Source organism: Taudactylus pleione, unplaced genomic scaffold (assembly GCF_031769625.1).
Source record: "Taudactylus pleione unplaced genomic scaffold, aTauple2 ptg000155l, whole genome shotgun sequence".
Lineage (NCBI taxonomy): Eukaryota > Metazoa > Chordata > Amphibia > Anura > Myobatrachidae > Taudactylus > Taudactylus pleione.
The window spans coordinates 9,604,152-9,623,055 of record NW_028284557.1 but is presented as its reverse complement, the minus strand read 5'-3'; the positions used below and the strand labels follow the sequence as shown (position 1 = coordinate 9,623,055).

Here is an 18,904-nt window from a genome sequence, read left to right as displayed (position 1 = left end):
GTGATTGGGAAATCAGTGAAATCCAACATTTTGGATTTCACCGATGCCCTAACCTGGGAATTGGGGAATTAGCCTAATACATTGCAGATGTATGGAGGCCTTAAGTGCCTCTTGAGGGCAGAGGCCCTGATTCAGAGCCGGACCCTCTGACAGAGCGCTCGCTCTGAATCAGGGCCTTTTTTTTTTATTTTAGAATGGCCTCCTGGCCGCTCGCATTGCTGTGGGTTACCTCCCACAGCTACAGTGAGCGGCCATGATGATGGTCGCGATGGTCAAGACCATCGCGACCATCGGGCTTGCGATGAGACCCTTGTGGTAGGGTCTCGTGGCTGCAAGCCCCAGAGAGATTTCGGCTCAAACAGAGCCGAAAGCTCTCCCACTGACATCACTTGTGATGTCAGTGGGGCCGCCCCCAGACGGTAGGCGTTCTCATGGGAACGCCTCCATCTGGGCAGCCACCCCACGGCCCGCCCACCAAAGGGGGCGTGCTGTCACTCAACATCGACAGCACGCCCCCTTTGGTGTGAGACCCGGAGCGACGGATTGCCCGTCGCTATCCGGGTCTCGCGCTTGACGGAGCCGGCTCCATTGTGCGCATGCGCTCTGGGCCACCATCGACCCGGTTGCGACCGGGTCTGAATCAGGCCCAGAGTTTGAGAAGCACTGCTGTAAAAAGGCATACCAGTGCATTTGACTACTTACTATTCTTTAAGAACAGATCCCAGCCGAACCAAATCTGTTCTCTGCTGCTGACCATTCTTTAAGGACTGCTTACCAATCTACTATCCGAAGACACCTGGAAAATCAGGGTGATAGGAGGGTAAAAAAACAAACAAACAAGCAAAATAGATGTAACTCCTACCCAAAATTTGGGGGTTTTAAACTTACAGCACCATCATTATCTTTACATCCCCAAAACTATTGCCAAATGCAAGGTTTATTGTTGTTGTTGTTGTTGTTGTTGTTTGTATGCTGACAATTTTCAACTCTATACAATAATCCTTTGACTTTCATTGCTAGGGATGTTCTGGTTGTCCTGGTAATGGGGAATATGGATGGGCATGGTACCAAAGCTCTTCCCGCTGCATTCCTAGAACAGATATGGGGGAAAATTAGCATATGTACCATATGTACCTTAAAGAAGACAAGCAGAGAAGTTGCCCATAAGAACTAAACAGATTTTACCTATCATTTTATAGAAAGTTCTCCCCCTAAGTGGGTGCGCTCCCATGTATTTGCTTGTCATACACAGAGACACTGATCCGCTCTGCACATCTGCACAGTTTCCAGTTTGTAAATTAATGAAAATTTGTGTAGAGAAATTCCTTTGTACTAAGCTATGAGCTCTGTATATAGGACAGTCTCACATATCCAGACCTACTGTATATACCATGCAGAAATTCAGGAAGCAGGGGAGGTCTCACTACTGTATGATTGTTTGCATATACTGTCTACAGGGGTATGAACTCATACTCATTGATTCTAGAACTCACACAGGATCTCTTCCAGCATACAGCATAACTCATCACAGTCACCATGCTGCTGCTGCTGCCAAGATGTGGTAAGTCCCTGACCTTAATATACCAGACAGCACAAAGTGTAGACCAGATGCAGGGACTTTAATTTATTTATGGGACTACACTGAAAACATACCTTATTATTAATTATGCTGGACTATTAAACAACACATACACAGTACAAATTGTGTGTTTTTTTATTTTAAAGTACATAAATTTGTAAAATTTTTGTGTCATTAACCAGCTGGTATTCAATCTTCTAGTTCTACTCGTACCTCCGCTAATCCCTTTGTTAGCATTCACGGATCGGTTTAGTTGTACGCAATCACAAATAACTAGTGCTTAAAAAGTAAGAACAATTACTGCATGCAATTGTGTTATACAATAGTATACAGTAGTAAATATTCATCTTGAAAATATTTATAAAATGTAAAAGTTAAAAATTGCTTGTATCCTAGAATAAAACAAGCAAGATACAAAAAATGGAAACAATGAATAGTATACTAAATAATACAAAATGTCCAATTATCCACAATCCAAAATATAAAATATGGCCAACTAATAAATCCTTGTCTAACAAAGCTGGGAAAGACACCAGATTTATTGTGAAATGATTACACAGAATTAAATTTGTTTTGAATCTACTGAAAGTATCAAGCCATATCTGTCTTTATAATTTAATATTTGCCATTGTAAAGTGACATATGCGACTGTTTATACCTTACATAAAAGTGTTAATGTATTTTGCTTAAATCAACTACAGGTTACACATATAAGATACATAAAAGACAGTTGCCACATGTATATAAATACATATTGTATCTGTAAGATCTTTTGGCTTAGGAAATGACATTGGTTTATATTTATAGCTAGCTATATGCATGTATAGACACTCACCACATAAAATACAAACATAGCATAAACTTTTTTTCTGTGTCTGACTGACATAAGAGCGTCTACAATACTAAACATCATATATTCTGTTTCCAAGAAAAATGGGGAGAGGTTATCTAGGTAGGGAATATGACTTTTAAGTTAGTAGCCGGTAAACAAGGCAAACGTTGTGAATTCAATTGTACTCAGTGTAGGGGGCTATTCGGGGCCTGATTAAGAGGTGGACGAAATGTTTATGTCGGACACAGTGGAGATTGTTTTATTTGCCACTACGCATGCATCACAGCACCGATTGATTAGAGACAAAGGGGTCTAGTCTTGGATGGAGATAAAGTGAACGGAGATAAAGTCCCAACCATTCAGCTCCTAACTGTCATTTTTGAAACACAGCCTGTGACATGGCAGTTAGAAGCTGATTGGTTAGGGCTTTATCTATGTTCACTGTATCTCCATCCAAGGTTTAGTAAATAGACCCCAAAGTGAGTGAGAGGTAGTGAACATTTGGGCGGAGGTAATGGGGGTGGCTACAAAAACTTAGGCATGTTGCCACCATTTTCGGGGCCTGCAAGTCGCAGTTGGACTTAGTTGAAATGGACATGCTGAGACAGAATAGGGTTGCTCCGAAGTTCGATGGTGCGACTGATGTTACCAATGGCGTGACCGATGTTACATCTTTTGAACGTAAGCAACGGTTCTGAGGCGGAGGCGTTTGGCATCTCGGTACACAATACAGCAGCTGAGTCATTAGTATATTTTTGCAAGTACGCTGTGTCCAAAATTGCAAATGCAACTGCGTCCACCTCTGAATCAGGCCCTTAGTAACATAGGACATTTGTATGTTGCAGTAATCATGACTACAAGTCATTTGCTTTAAGTAGTCTGCCTTGCAGTAGTATAAAGTACTGATGTATTTTACATGTTTGCACGTATGTTAATAAACACAATTTAAGCAGTTGCTGCATGTAATAGCAGCTCCTGCTTCTTAAGCTGGGTACACACTGGTGCGACCAGCAAATGTTGAGTATACACAATAGGAGGACGGAACAAAATATTGTTCCGTCCTTTATTAACATACATTTATTAACATACATTAGGGCAGCACAGACGGTGTAATGGTTAGCGTTACTGCTTCACAGCACTGAGGTCATGGGTTCTATTCCCACTATGGTCCTGTGTGGAGTTTCAATATTCTCACTGTGCTTGCATGGGTTTCCTCCGGGTACTCCGGTTTCCTCCCACACTACAAAAATATACTGGTAGGTTAATTGGCTTCCCACAAACTTGACCATAGTGTGTATGTTTGCAAGCATGTGGTAGGGAATATAGGGCCTGATTCAGAGCCGCTGGTAAGCGGCCGCTCGTTCGCTCCGAGCGATGTTTGCCCAACTGCGCATGCGTACGGACCGTTATACGCATGCGCGAACCAGTCAGTGCGGTCGAAATTCATGTGCTCGCAAAATAGCGAATGCCTGATAATTTGAGTGACAGAAAGAGGCGTGGTAACGGGGGAAGGTGCTTGAAAACGGGGAGTGGAGATCAGAACGCAGGCGTGCTTAAAGGTCAAAACGGGCGTTTTATGGGTGTGCATATGTAAAACAGCAGCGTCATTGACCACGTCACTGGGTTATTTTATAGCCAGAACTGCTCGCAAAATTGTGGTAGCAAACACCAGCCCCAAGAATAGCGAGCAGTTCATACCCTGGTCGATGTACTCGATTAATCTAATAAATAGCGGGCATGACGTAGGATGCGAGCGGCCAGGGGGCGTAGTTTCCCAAAAAACGACCGCAAGTTTTGTTCGCTCGTTCAGACCTAGAGGCGTGAACAGACCTCAAAGAGCGAACGGTTCATTTGAATAGCCACCCCTTTTTTTTGAATGAACGACCGCAAATAGCGACCGGCTCTGAATCAGGGCCATAGATTGTAAGCTCCACTGGGGTAGGGACAGATGTGAATGGTAAGATATTCTCTGTAAAGCGCTGCGGAATATGTGTGCGCTATATAAATAACTGGTATAAATAAATAAATAATAAATGTGATATCGTCAGATTTGATGTGCAGCATGTCAAACCTGATGACGTCGCTAGTAACCGTGGGCACGCGCATATTGAGCGTACACACTGAGGTTATTTGTCAATATGAAACAGCAAATTGTCCCAATATCACCAGTGTGTACCCAGCTTTACATTCTCCATTCTCCCAGTTTTAGCAACATTTAAAATCCTTCTCCAAACAGTGGGACATTTATTTTCAAAGTGCAATAAGACATAGCAACCATTTGACATTTGCTTAAAGTAATGTTGATTTACTAAATGCAGTATATTCAGATGTACAGTACATTTCATATTGCACAGAGGCATCTATTTGCACATGGAGAGCATAGTTGTGCATCCACTTCTGTTTGCAATTTGCAGTATTTTTTTACCATTTGTGCTTCAGAATAGTAGAAATTTACTCCAAAAATATTGCTTGTTTGAGCTCTATTTATATCTGAATAATAAGAGCAAGGGAACATTGGGAATGTCTTTATTTCATACAGTATATCATATTATTTGTAATTGCACATTAGAAAGTTTTATTACATTTGGTATTTATTGGTATTTATAGTCTTTGCTATGTGAGATGCACCTGTATGATGCAAAAGTCATCTCATAGTAAATATGGGGCAACCCTCAATCTACACCATCCCTGAACAGCCCTAAAAACCAGGAAGCTGGAAAGCCCACTAAACGCACAATCTCTGCCCCTGGCAACTCACCACCATGAAATCTTTATTTTGTATGTGGTCATCTAGCTTGTATACAGCAAGATATAGAAATACCAATCTGCTCAGGGAGATTAGGGGCCTAGGTTTAGAGGTATACGCAGTGTTGATGCCACAAGCAGCCGATGCATTCAGTCTGTGCATGCATCCGAGTCGTACTATACATGCATCCTAATCATAGTTGCAGACAATCTGGCTGTCCCTTCCAGGAGGAGGCAGCCAGCTTCGGCACATCAGGGAACGTGGCGAGGGGCATGATGCAAGTTTGGGGGTGTAGTGGGGGACTTGACTGTGCGATTGCGTAATAGTGGCCCTGCCCTGCTATACAATGTTGAGATTACTGGCATTGTGCAGCAGGGGGCGGGGCCATGATGACGCGAATTGCACTGAATTGCATCATTGACTCATCCTGAACTTCTATTGTATACGTGGGCGGCTAAGGGGAAAAGTGAACCTTGGCGAGTAGTGCTGGGGGCTGCAGGCGGGTGACAGCTGGTCGGGAGACTTACCCACTCTTCTGGGCGGCCAGGAGCACCACCTGATTTTTGGGAGCCTCCTGGTTGTTGGAGAATAGGCAAGTAGGCATGGTCCTAATGGACTCAAAACAAAATCGGACACAGGGAGAGGCATTTTCAGTTGGAGTGTCTAGGTGATAACGAGGGGGGAAGGCTAGCCAGATGTGGGGATGTCACAGTCAGCAACTGTGTTTTTTGCCGCAGTTGCACTGACACCAGTGGCCATGTGCGGATGGACAATCTCCTCCATAGGGCTGGTGCTATCTCCGATGGTGCAACTTAAAACGCACAGCTTTGGATTAGCACTGAAGCCAGTGGGCATCTCTGTAAGAAGTCCATTGATCGTGGCATTAGCATAAAGATGCAGGTTTACATACAGGGCCTGATTACGCACACAGGTCCACTGCAAAAATATGCTAATGTTTGCAATCGCAGCGCAACATAAGGACGCCCACATCGCCTTACTCACATCCGTAATACTTAGCAAAATAGCAAAACAATCTGTAACATCTGTAACATCAAATACCATCACGCACAGTTGCACAAGGTCTGACCTTTCTCAGAAATTGCTAACTTTGTCGCACGCAGTGGGAGCTCATGCTGTGTATACCATTGCAAAGGCTAATATATGCATGCCCCTATAACAGTGTTCAAACTCACTGACACGCCTGTGTTTGGCCGACCATACCCAGCCGTCAAAACCCCCAAACACTCAATTCATGTAAATCACTCTGCGATGGGTTTGTGATGGGTCTGCGTAGTGTCTGCGCTCGCAGTGTGGGCCTGATTCAGCAAGGATCGCAATTCTGCTTATACGCACGCAATGCAGTTGCTAATATCAGCGGGGATATGTAAATGTTTGCATTCGCATTGCAATCTCAGGCTAACATGAGGACGCCCACTTCCCCTTACTCACATCCATACACTTGGGCAACATAGCAAAACAATCAGTAACATCGAGTAACATCGGACTCATAAGCACAGTTAAGGCAGGTCAGACCTCACTGAGGAATTGCTAACTTCATCTCACGCTATGAGGCCTCAAACTGCGTATGGTGTTGCAGTGGCTAATTTAAGCACGCCCCTGCAATGCCGTTTCAACGCACTGACACGCCTGCGTTCGCCCGACCACCTCCCATCGCCACCCACAAACGATACTTTCTTTCAATCACTCTGCTCTGGGTCTGCGTAGCCTCTGCAAACGCAGTTTCCATCGCAATTGCTAGTTCGCACACGCGCACTGCGATGCATGCGCAGAATGCAGCAATCAACCAATTGCGTGCCTCTTTGCAACTGCGTTCCTTGCTGAATCAGGCCCTGTGATCGCAGTGAGCCCTTCGCGCATGCGCATTGCAATGCATACTTATGCGCAGAAAGCAACAATCGGCCATCTGCGTGCGTAATCGCAGTTGTGATCGGTAATGAATCAGGTCCACAGTCTGCAGCTAATTTTATTTGTTGAACAGTTTTTCATACTTTGTGTCACTATTGTCTTCACTGGCAGTGATATAATGAAACAAACAAGCATTCATTTACTGCATTATGTCAACTGACTGCAGCTGAAAGGGACTTTTTACAATGACTTATCTTCTAGAATGCAATTCATGGGGAAAAAGAACTTTGTTTTTCACTTCTATTTTGTAATTTGTGACAGTGGTTTGGTTCACGGAAAAAGTGACTTTTTGAAACAGAAAGTGGTAAAGTAAAGTGAGGTTAAGGTCAAATTATGAGCCTTTCCAATGAATTTCTGTTTGGAAGTAGGTACTGTGATACCAATCAGAAATCAGTTACCCTGCGTACACAGGGCCTGACTCATTACAGATCGCTATTGCGATCGCGTACACAGATGATGATTGTTACATACTGCAAATGCATCGAAGTGTGTGGATTGCAGAGACCACACAGACCCATCACAGAGTGATTGACAGGAAGTGAGCATTTGGAGGTTTTGACGGGGGGGTGGCAGGTGTGCCAGTGCGTTTATACCCCCGTTACAGGGACGTGCATAAATTAGCCACTGCAATGGCAAACGCAGCTTGAGTTCTCACTGCGTACAGGAAGGGTAGCAATTTTGAGTAAGGTCTGACCATGTGTAATTGTGTGTGAGGCTCCGATGCTACATGATGGTACCGAAGTTTTTGCAAACTTGCAAGGTATTACAGATGTGAGTAAGGGTAAGTGAGTGTCTTTATGTTGGTCTGCGACGGCATAGCGATTGCAAACATTAGCATATTTTTGCAGCGGGTCTGCGTGCGTAATCACAGCTGCGATTGCAATAGTGATCCATAATAAATCAGAAGAGGATGTATAATAGGTGCTGTCTAGGCAAGGCATGCCCCTCTCTTGTACCACGTTCTCCCTCACACACACCTCTATGACAATTTTTTTTTACACTCACTTCTTAACTCTATTACATTTGTCAATGCCATCTCTGGCAGTGCTTCCCCTCCACAACAGCATAGCCATGATGCCCAGCTGGGCATATATTGGCCAGTTACGGTAATGCCAACATCGCAACTTTTCCTTCGCACCTCTGTAAGGTATGAGGGAAACATGTGATGCTGGCAGACAATGTGCTGCCCCAGATGCAGAGGAATTTAATCCCCCCCCAAGTGCTTGATACCGAGTTGCACGCAATGCCGTCCCCTGGTATGTGCACATCACAGTTGCACAGTCTCAGAAATGTGTGGGAAATGTGTTGGCCGTTCCTGGGTAGTGACCGGGAGGTGGCTATTCAGACAGATAGTGATGTACAGTCTTATGGGTGTGTCGCTGGCGTGTCAATTAAATGGTTGTAAGCTGAACCACATAATCACTTACATTGGAGACCATACTCTGATGGAGAATCAGCAACCAGCATAGGGCATGTGCAAGTTTTGATGGTGAATCCGATGGTGGTGTTAGTGGGTGTTAGTCCTTGTACAGTCAGATGCATGTTTGTAAGCCAGAGGATGGACTGATACTAGCATTTAGCATAAAGTCTCAGATGCAACTACAGCAAAAGAAGCTATAGCGGTCGCAGCAACGTGTGACTCTGAATCAGCACTCTAGTTTTATAAGACAAGACTCTAAAACTAAGGGCCTGATTCAGACCCGCTCGCGAGCGCTGTACGCTCGCAAGCGGGTCGATGGTGCCCAAGTGCGCATGCGCACGATGGAAGGAGCTCAGTCATGCGCATGCGCGAGACCCGGCGAGTGACGGGTAAGCCGTCGCTCGGGGTCTCATACCAAAGGGTGCGTGTTGTCGATGTTGATTGACAGCACGCCCCCTTTGGTGGGCGTGCCGGGGGCGTGCCTGCCAGACGGAGGCATTCCCATGGGAACGCCTACCGTCTGGGTCCGGCCCCACTGACATCACTAGTGATGTCAATGGGAGTGATTTTGGCTCTGATAGAGCCAAAATCACTCCAGGGCTTGCGGCAACGAGACCCTACCGCAGGGTCTCATCGCAAGCCTGATGGTCGCGATGGTCTTGACCATCCAAAACCATCTTTTTGGCCGCTCGCATATGCTGTGGGTGGTCACCCACAGCTATGCGAGCGGCCAGGAGGCCGCTCCAAGTTTAGGTAGGAGGGCCCTGATTCAGAGCGAGCGCTCTGGTCAGAGCGTCCGGCTCTGAATCAGGCTCTAAGCTCTGCAGTACGGTGACAGCCTGGCAGGGCATCAGAGTGCAACTGGTTTATTCATATGATGTCAGACTGTCTGACCTCTGTCAAAGAGCAAATGCTCCCAGCTGCAATGGGGTCAATATTGGGTTAAGTGACTGCACTGATCAAAAGCTTCTTATTGGACCACACTATCACACCCTTATAGACTGTGGGCCTGATTCAGACTTGGGAATAGAGGCCCTGATTCAGAGCCAGATTTAAAATGTGCAGAGAGATTTAGATTTGGGAGGAGTGTTTCCAAACTGACATCTAAATTCTAGAGTAGTAATAAAGCTGTGCACTATTTGTAGGCTACATGCAAAAGCAGCCAGTATTTACCCCACATGTAAAAATGTTTTATGTATTTACACCCCTTGCATTGTAATATGGTTTGTTCATGTTCACAGTTGAGAGAGATATTTCTCTCTATTCCCAAGTCTGAATCAGGCCCTGTGTGTGCAGCATAGTCTCTCCTAAGTGGTCAGTGTATGATTAGGATAGTACATGTTTAGGAGATTATTCCCTGTAAATCAGTACACCCTACTACTACAGACATACATGTAGCAGCCAGTTCATACAATATATAACTGATGACAGCAATGTTAAATAAATAAATTCTAAAAAGGACATCCTGCAACTCTGAATATCTCCATATCCAACTATTTCTTTTGTTTGAAAATATGAAAATATTTTTCTTCATGGTAAATGCACATCTACATAAAGTAAATGGTTCTGTACAGTGTCATAGTACAAATCATGAACTGACTTTTCCTCTCATTTCCAGATGTGCTGCAGGTTGTCCTTGTGCTTGCTGCAGTGCAGGTGAGTACTCACTCATGGGAGGCTGTAAGATAAGATCTATAGGCAGCTCTGTTTACTTATTTCAGGACTATTTGCCACAAACCTCTGGCTGCTGTAACATAACCATGATTCTCTGCCAAACCCACAACCACTCCCTTTACTTTCTATCTTTTCTTCTCACCTACTTTATATCTCGGATTCACTATCTGTCAGTCTTCTGCTGATACATAACCATTCTATTATATCCAAAATGAACAACCCTTCTACAACAGTTACTGTACCTGAGACAACGCCTTAACCACACAGATCCTACAACAATTTCACTCAGTTGAAATTTCATAGAATAAAACCAAACTAGTTACATATGGTATTATAATTGTTACAATATGTACTATTTGAAATTGATATAACTTAATTATAGCTGTACATATTATAGTGCAGTATGTATAAAACATTCAATAAGTGAAATATATCATAATAGTGTGTTTGGTGTTATATCAAATTAAATAAAGTGTTTATCTGAATTCACTTTCCCAGGATTTTGCAGTATGTAAATGAAGCTATTGTGAAGTCTTCACCATCTTCCAAATAATAGATATCACATAAATTTTGCATAATACTGTATGAAACGTTTTCATCACATAAAATGGAGATAAGACTCTCAGGGGTATATTTACTAAAGTGAGAGTTTTTAGAAGTGGAGATGTTACCCATAGCTACAATCAGATTCTAGCTATTATTTTCTAATGTTAAGTAGAATCTGATTGGTTGCTATAGGCAACAATGCCACTTCTAAAAACTCTCACTTTAGTTAATTTACCCCTCACTCACATTAACAATAATAAAAACAGGTTAAGCTGAATCAGAAACTAGCAGTTAATACTGTTATCTCCTTGTGGCCACTTCAAGGAAGATCAGGTTTGTGTAGACCCCGGATGTCAATGTATTGCAGTCCAGATTCAAGGGGACCCCTGACACATTTCATCTTGGTTAAACTTTTTCAAATGTTGAAGTCCTCAAGGTGGCTTTCAATGGGAAATGGTCCTTTTTGTAGGGTGCTTATAATCATTTAACCAGGCATAATAGTTATGTGGCGTTATCCACCTATTATCATTCTACACAAAAGCATGACATATAATGGATTAATAAATAAAATACCAATACAATTAGACATTAATACACATCCAATTGTTATGAATTTAAAACAACAAAGAATTTGTGTGTTCATCAGAATAATTTGATATTATGAAACCTAAATATCTATACATAAAATGCTAATTATTACCTCTAATGATTATTGGTATAATGCATACTTACAGTAAATGATAAAATATATACCTATCTAGTCTCTTTACATATAGCCCACTGTTAACTGTCAAATATTAGCATCTTCTAGTCCCAGATCTGAATAGTCTGGTCTCTTACAATAAATTTGACGATAGAACAATTAATCACAAAAACAGACAACATATCCTGGGAGTCGACAACCCCCTATTTTCTGGAACACTGCTTATCGCCACCCCCAAACGCCAGCAGCAAGTCAATCATGCTGCGGCTTTTGGGGAACTGCGAGTGACATCACAGAAATAGATACGTGCAGTGAGCAGATCTGCACACATCATAGATGTACAGAAATATTGAAATTACTTACATCTCTGATTTAGGCCCATAGTCATGAGCTGACATTGGTTATTAATGTTATGGTTGCTTCTTATTAAGTTAATTCCAGCAAGTAAGAATTAGCTGAACATGAAGCAAAAGCACATAATAACTACCAATATAGAGCTGAGCTAGGCCGAATCCCAAAAATATGTTATATGTGAGGCAGTTCTCGGAAAACAATGTAAATAAGGCACCTGCAATCTTAACACGCTGTATATCATATTGCGGGAAAGATGTATCAAACCTTTTAAAAAAGAGAAGTGGAGAAGTTGCCCATAGCAACCTATCAGCTTCTACCTATCATTTATCAAATACATTCTATAAGTGCTGTTCTTACCACCACATCAAATTCTTATCCAAATGAAATAAAGCTGTGACCATTTTTACCATGCTTAGCTCTCTGTTCTTTATTTCTGGGTATATGTTATTTAATAATATAGTTGGGAAGGGGGGATTCATTTTTATACATATATGTTTATGTAGTTTTTCCTATTCAGAGATCTCCAAAGGGTCTATTTGACCTTCCTAGTAGAGTGCATCTAATGCTTACTTTATGGAGACAATATCCCTCTTCACAAGGTCAGATTCATGCAGACCTCTCTCTCTCTAAGCCCAGCTCCCAAAGTTGCTTCATCTGGTCAACATGAGGAACTTGAGGTAACTAATTCAATCCTGGTGGTTTTAAATGTATAAATCACCATTGGGACCAGACATAGCGAGAGGATTGCCTTCACCTAGCCCCTAAGCACCGAGAATTGGATCCATAAACTGGGCTGCTGAAGACTACTTTACCTAATAGTTACATTATTTCGTGCTATGACATTTTATAGTGTAAAATAAGAAAAGCAAAAGACATGGCATTAAAAATACCCATAACTGCTTAATTAATCCCTCCCATTGTCTGTGGACTTGAGCTCCGGTTATCATTTATTATAAAGACTTGGTTGCACCTGTTGAGTCAAATAGTCTTAAAGTTCTCAATATGAATCTGTGGCTTCCTGTCCTTTCACTCCAGGTGAGACAGGATGTGGCTTAGGTGTTATCATATGCCACATTTAGAGAATAGCAAATATGTGCAAAATAAATTATGTTAACAAGTGCATATGCTAACTCTTCACTGATATGCTGAAAGAGAGTGACACATACATTAGCTTGTCCGACACAACATCAGAAAAGCTCTGGTCGTGGGTGAAGCTAAACTTTCAGTCATCCAGGGCAAAGACTCAGCTTGGCATTACCTCCTTTTTCTTACTATTACTACCATTAGTTATGCCTACCTCCACCACCTCTTATTACATGGGTGGGAAATAAGTGGCCCTCCAGCTGTTGTTGAACTACACATCCCAGCATGCCTTGCAGCAGTTTTAGTATGGCCATATAGCAAAACTGTAGCAGGGCATGCTTGGATGTATAGTTCTACAACAGCTGGGGGGCCACTTATTGGCCACCTTTACCTTATACCCTAGCTTACCTGTTGGAGATATCATAAGTTGCAGCACACAGAGTTCAGGAAGTAGCAGCATGCCAGGTAGGTCCCGCCAAGGCTGCTGTCAGTGAGGAGGAGGGACGATGCAGAGACAGGGGAGAGGGGCCATACAGACTACTGCTGCAATGCATGGCTCCTGGGAAGGTATAAGCAGATGCTGGCAACCCATCCTATTTAGTGCTCACCCTCACTCCCCAGTTGGGATGTTCATCAAAGGGAGGCAGATGACATGGGCAGCAAGGCAATCAGGGAAGGGGGCAGAGCTATACAGGCCCCCTCGGGGGCATAGCTCAGCTCTATACCCCCAACCCTGTGGAAGATAAAAAAAAATAGATGGCAGAGAACGAATCTCTGCCATTGGTAGCAAAACCATCCATCATCAATGGCAAACTATCAATGGTTGCTAACTATTGATGTGCAATTGCCATCTCTGGCTGCAGCATTAGTGCCCCCCCTACCTCCGTCAGCAGGGGCACGTGACCCATCTACTCCCCAACCTCCCATCCTAGCTGTGCCCCTGGCTTTGGAACAACCTGCCAATCTTCATCTTCAGATGATTGCCAGATCACTTGGTTGATTTCTATATTAAGTGTAAGCCACAATTTGGTAGCTGCAGTAACACATTTTTCCAATTGTTTTACCTTCACAAGATATTTCTTCACGTATTAATAAATTCCCAAGTATCAGAGGTATTTAGTTTTTATGTACACTACTTTACAAGCCTGTCATGTCCTTTGTTTATAAACATAATAAAGTCTAACATTTCTCATTTATTCTCCATAACAGTTATGTAACGGAGAGAAAAATGTCACCACTTTGCTTGAAGATGATGATGATGATGATGATGATGATGATAACAACATGACCACAGTGGATTATGAGTTATACCAACAACAGTGTCAAAAAAAAGATGTCCGTGACTTCCGTTCCACCTTTCTACCAATAATGTATGCCATCATTTGCTTAATAGGACTGGCAGGAAACGGCCTAGTAATGCTAAGGTACATTTACTTTAAAAGACTAAAAACCGGGACAGATTATTACATGTTGAATTTGGCCATAGCAGACATTGTCTTCCTCTTCACCCTGCCTTTTTGGGCAGTCAGCGCAAGGAAATACTGGCTTTTTGGTAATGAAATGTGTAAGATCATATACTGCCTTTACAAAATGAGTTTCTTCAGTGGGATGTTCTTGCTTATGTGCGTGAGCATTGAGAGATACTTTGCTATTGTCCAGGCCCCTTCTGCTCATCGTCACAGGTCCAAGACTATTTTGATCAGCAAACTCTCCAGTGTTAGCATTTGGGTTGTTGCTTTTTTCTTGTCTGTTCCTGAGCTGGTCTATAGTGGCGTAAAACTAGAAGATGAAATTGAGACGTGCTCCATATTCTCTACTAACCTGGGAAGTCTTAACGCAAAGCTCAAGATCTCCCAGATGGTTTTTGGATTCCTTCTACCCTTGATCATCATGTCCTTTTGTTACATCATGATAATCATGACACTGCTCCACGCACGTAACTATGAAAAGTACAAAGCTATCAAGGTCATCATCGCTATTGTCATTGTATTTGTAGCCTTTCAACTTCCTTACAACAGCATCATGTTAGTGAAGACCTTTCATAACAACACTGACTGCCAGATAAGCAAGAATATAGACATTGCTGATGACGTAGCCTATAGCCTAGCGTGTTTTCGTTGTTGCCTCAACCCATTCCTTTATGCTATCATTGGAGTCAAGTTCAGGAATGACCTGTGCAAATTCTTCAAGGATTTGGGCTGCCTCAGCCAGGAGAAGTTTACTGAATGGTCAACATCCAAACCAAGCAAAAGAGGATCTTTTGCAATGGACACAGAGACCACTACCACCTTTTCTCCATGACTACTTCTCATCCAGGAACACAAAAAAAAACATTTTTTTAGCTGAATCTCTATATAATGCTGGAAAATTGTATATATAGCGATTATGAGTGGCATATAAAGAAAATGTTCTCTGCACATATTATAAGGAATAAAACAAGAAAATGTATATAGCTAGCTATACAGAATTTAGCACAAGGATTACCTTTAAAGCTTCTAAAGCATGATATTTGCTCTGCAAATCGTGACAGTTGAACAATAAATCTAACTTTATAGTTATCTGATACTCAGTATGTCATAGTCAAGGAGTCACACAAACTGTCTAATCTCTTTTGTCTGACTCATTTGTGATATTTGGAATTCACCACTGACTGGTATCTCATCAGTCCCTACAAACTACACAAGACAAATTCCCCAAGCAGCCTTCTGTTATTACTAAATTGTAACTGAAAGATAATGCGGGGAGATGTACTGAACCTTGGAGAGTGATAAAGTGGAGAGTGATAAACCAATCAGCTCCTAACTGACATTTTCAAAAACAGCCTGTAAACTGACAGGAGCTGATTGGTTGGTACTTTATCACTCTCCACAGCTTAGTACATCTCCCCTAATATCTGAATAATTCTTACTTACTTTGACTGTTATAAAAGTTATGTTATAAATTCGTGTTGATATGCTTTTAAATCCTGACATGGTTTTGACACTTTTTTTGAATAAGCTATTGTACTCAGATGGACAAGAAAGCATTGGAAAGAGGAACTTTAAGAAAAAACCATGGAAATTCCACAACGAATATGTAGAAATCCTTGACATTGAAAAATAAATATGTACTGCCTCGCTGGTGATCTTACATAACACACAAGACTTTATGGTTGCATCTGTTTGACCTGGTAAGAAAAGGAGGCAGATACTGTAAGGCAGCTATTAAGTATCCAGTAAAACTTGAGAGACATGAATAGCACTGAACACATTCATTTTCCATTGTGCTTAAGTGGTAGAAGCAGTACACTTGACCACAAACAGTTGCTATGTTTTGTAATCAGAAGCTATGGAAATGTTCTGTGTCGAGCTGATAGGGCAGCCAGATAGTGTATAGGTTATGCATGAATCTAGTCATGAGCTTGTCCCAGTAATGCTAATAGTGCACTCATACAGCATATATGCAGAATTCATGGACATATTGCCTTATACTACATAATAACGTCTGTTAAAATATTCTACTTATTCTTCTTCTTCATGTATAATGTTTATTTGTTTTTCTGGTACTTTATGTTATTGTGTTTAGATTAAGCATCAAAATGTGACTGTTGAGTGATACCAGTTTTTCTTTTCCATAGCTCAAGCTATCCTGTAACATAATATTACATTCTCATCTTTGCCACGCTATCAGGCGTATTTTTCAATATTATTTCTACTTTCCACATTAGTTTAGTATCACTTAAATGTACGAAAGGGCTTTTGGAGGAGAATTCGCTAAATTCTCCTCCATGCCCTTAACTTTGCATTTTTGTTTTTTTAGTAAGCAGATGACATTTACCATACTTAATGGGAACTGCGATCCGCTTCAAATTTACAAATTTTCAGATGTAAATAAATACCGGAGGCAACCCTGCGATAATAACGTTATCTTCAGATGGCGTTATGCAGGGTTCCCGACTCCTTCTTTGCTGCTCTGCCTGACATCTGGAGCCAGTGCTTGTCATCAGCCTGTGTGTCTAAATAGTGCACAGGCTGACTACAGAGGTGTAGGAATAGAAAAAAAAAAAAAACTTACCTGCACCAGACAGCTGATTAGTGATCTCCTCTATGTCTGACCTGATCAGCTGATTTCTGCAGTCAGCTGAGATGCAATATAGTGCTGGCCGAACTGCACACATCAGCTGATTGGGTCATAGAGAGAAGATTACCGATCTGCCGTCCAGTGCAGTTAAGTTTTATGTTATTTCTTTTCTACATCAGGGGCAGGGGGGCTGAGACAGAGGGAGCGGGAATGGGGGCAGGAGGGACAGAAGAGGAGACAGGAGGTTGGGGGGTGCATGCGTAGACACATTCTCACTGTATTTTTCTGAAAAATGCAGGGAGAATTGGTCCGAGTTCATTCACAGAGACAGAGCTTTCTTGCAAGTTTTGTCCCTGCAAAGGATTTTCAAAACATTCAATGCGAATGAAAGTGAAAATTTCACATTACAACTGAATTTTAAATGTGGATTGTAGTAAATATGCCCCTATATGACTGTGTAATACATAGCTGTACATAATTTTGCTTTAAAAAATCTTTCATCTTGGAGTAACAGATCATGATAGAGTCCAAGTGTAAGCATAAAGTTCTGGAATAAAACTAAACTACCACGGACAATAGAATGGGCTATATACAAGAAAGAGATAGGGGTGAGCCACTTCCAGTTACCAGGTCGCAGTGCACTGTTATGCAGGGCAACTAACTTGTGGGGGCCTCTACCAATAAAATTGTCAATATGATATCATATGCTGGTAATGTTATTGAAAAGTATAATGTGTAAATACCACCAGCACCACCAAGGTGTTAAACACACTGTAGTGCCCCCAGTTCACATTATGCAGAAACCCCTGTTTACATTATACCACAGTTTACCCCAAACAGGTAATGTAGCTATGTGGGATATGCCCCCATTGTCTGGGGCCCATGGGCAACCACCTGCCTGCCTGCCCTGTTGTTGATTTGGTTCTGTATAAGCTAACACTTTAGTACTTACTCTTTGCCAGAGCTGGCTTTTATCTGAGGCACTGTTCTGATAAAAAGTTTACACCAAAATGTTGTTTCTTATTTCCATGATATGCAGTGATAACTTATGATAATTGTCAGATCACACTGCTAACAATGCTAAATAGTCCCCTATGGGAGCTTGTAGACCAAGTGCACCATATTAACTCTATTACTAGCTCAAATAATTTACAGCCAAATCTCTTTCACTGCTAAATAATCATACTAAAAGTAACAGGGCTCACGGCGTGCAGTAGTTACAGATAGCTGCTTAGACACAGTGGGCCGTATTCAATTAGGGAGCTTTTCTGGGGATAAAGTATCGGGCGCGTGCCCACTTTAATTTGGAGCTGGCGAAAACAGGAGCCTGCGGAAAGGTAAGTATCGGGAAAAATAGGGGAATTTTTGGGAATTAATCCTGGGAACCCCCTAATGATGTCCAGACATGGGGGGGGGGTCACTGTGGGTACCCCCGTTTACCCCTGCAGAATGTGTTCTGCATTTTTAAATAGCCGCGGCAGGTGTTTTTTTTCTGACATTAAATAAGTGATGCAGAAGAGCACTTAGCTTATTTTTTTCGTTTTTAAAAGTGGTCTCATCAAATTTGGGGTACATGATTAAGGGTACTAGCATATTTTTAAGTCCCTAAACTAATTTTTTTTAAATTCTGCAAAAATGCACCTGACGCTAATAGCCTATTCTAGAAAACACCTGCCGCATGCTTACAGAATACCCCTGAACCTATTGTGCTATTTTTAAACACTGTTCCCCAATGTATTTATTTTTTACCCCAAACTTAAAATAATTTTTTTGGGGTGTCCCTATTTTTTTTTTTTACTTTTTTTCTTTTTAGGGGCTATTCCCAGGGGTGCAGGCTATTGTTTTTAAGCCTGCACCCCTAAACCCCAATTCTGCACTTTTTTTCGCCAGGTAAAACATGGTGAAAACTTATCCCCGTTTTTTTACAAAGACTTTTCGAACCGACGAAAAGTCTTTGTAATTGAATACGGGGATAATTGAAA

The 18,904-nt window shown here is 42.0% G+C and overlaps 1 protein-coding gene across 1 annotated transcript; it reads left to right on the top strand.

The window, feature by feature from the left end:
• The first annotated feature begins 1,486 nt into the window (after positions 1-1,486).
• Positions 1,487-15,305, top strand: CCR7 (C-C motif chemokine receptor 7). The gene is made up of 3 exons (XM_088474742.1): positions 1,487-1,561; positions 10,122-10,159; positions 14,073-15,305. Exons 1-3 carry the CDS (start codon positions 1,537-1,539, stop codon positions 15,162-15,164), a joined length of 1,155 nt encoding a protein of 384 aa, XP_088330868.1. The 5' UTR covers positions 1,487-1,536; the 3' UTR covers positions 15,165-15,305.
• Positions 15,306-18,904: the final 3,599 nt, after the last annotated feature.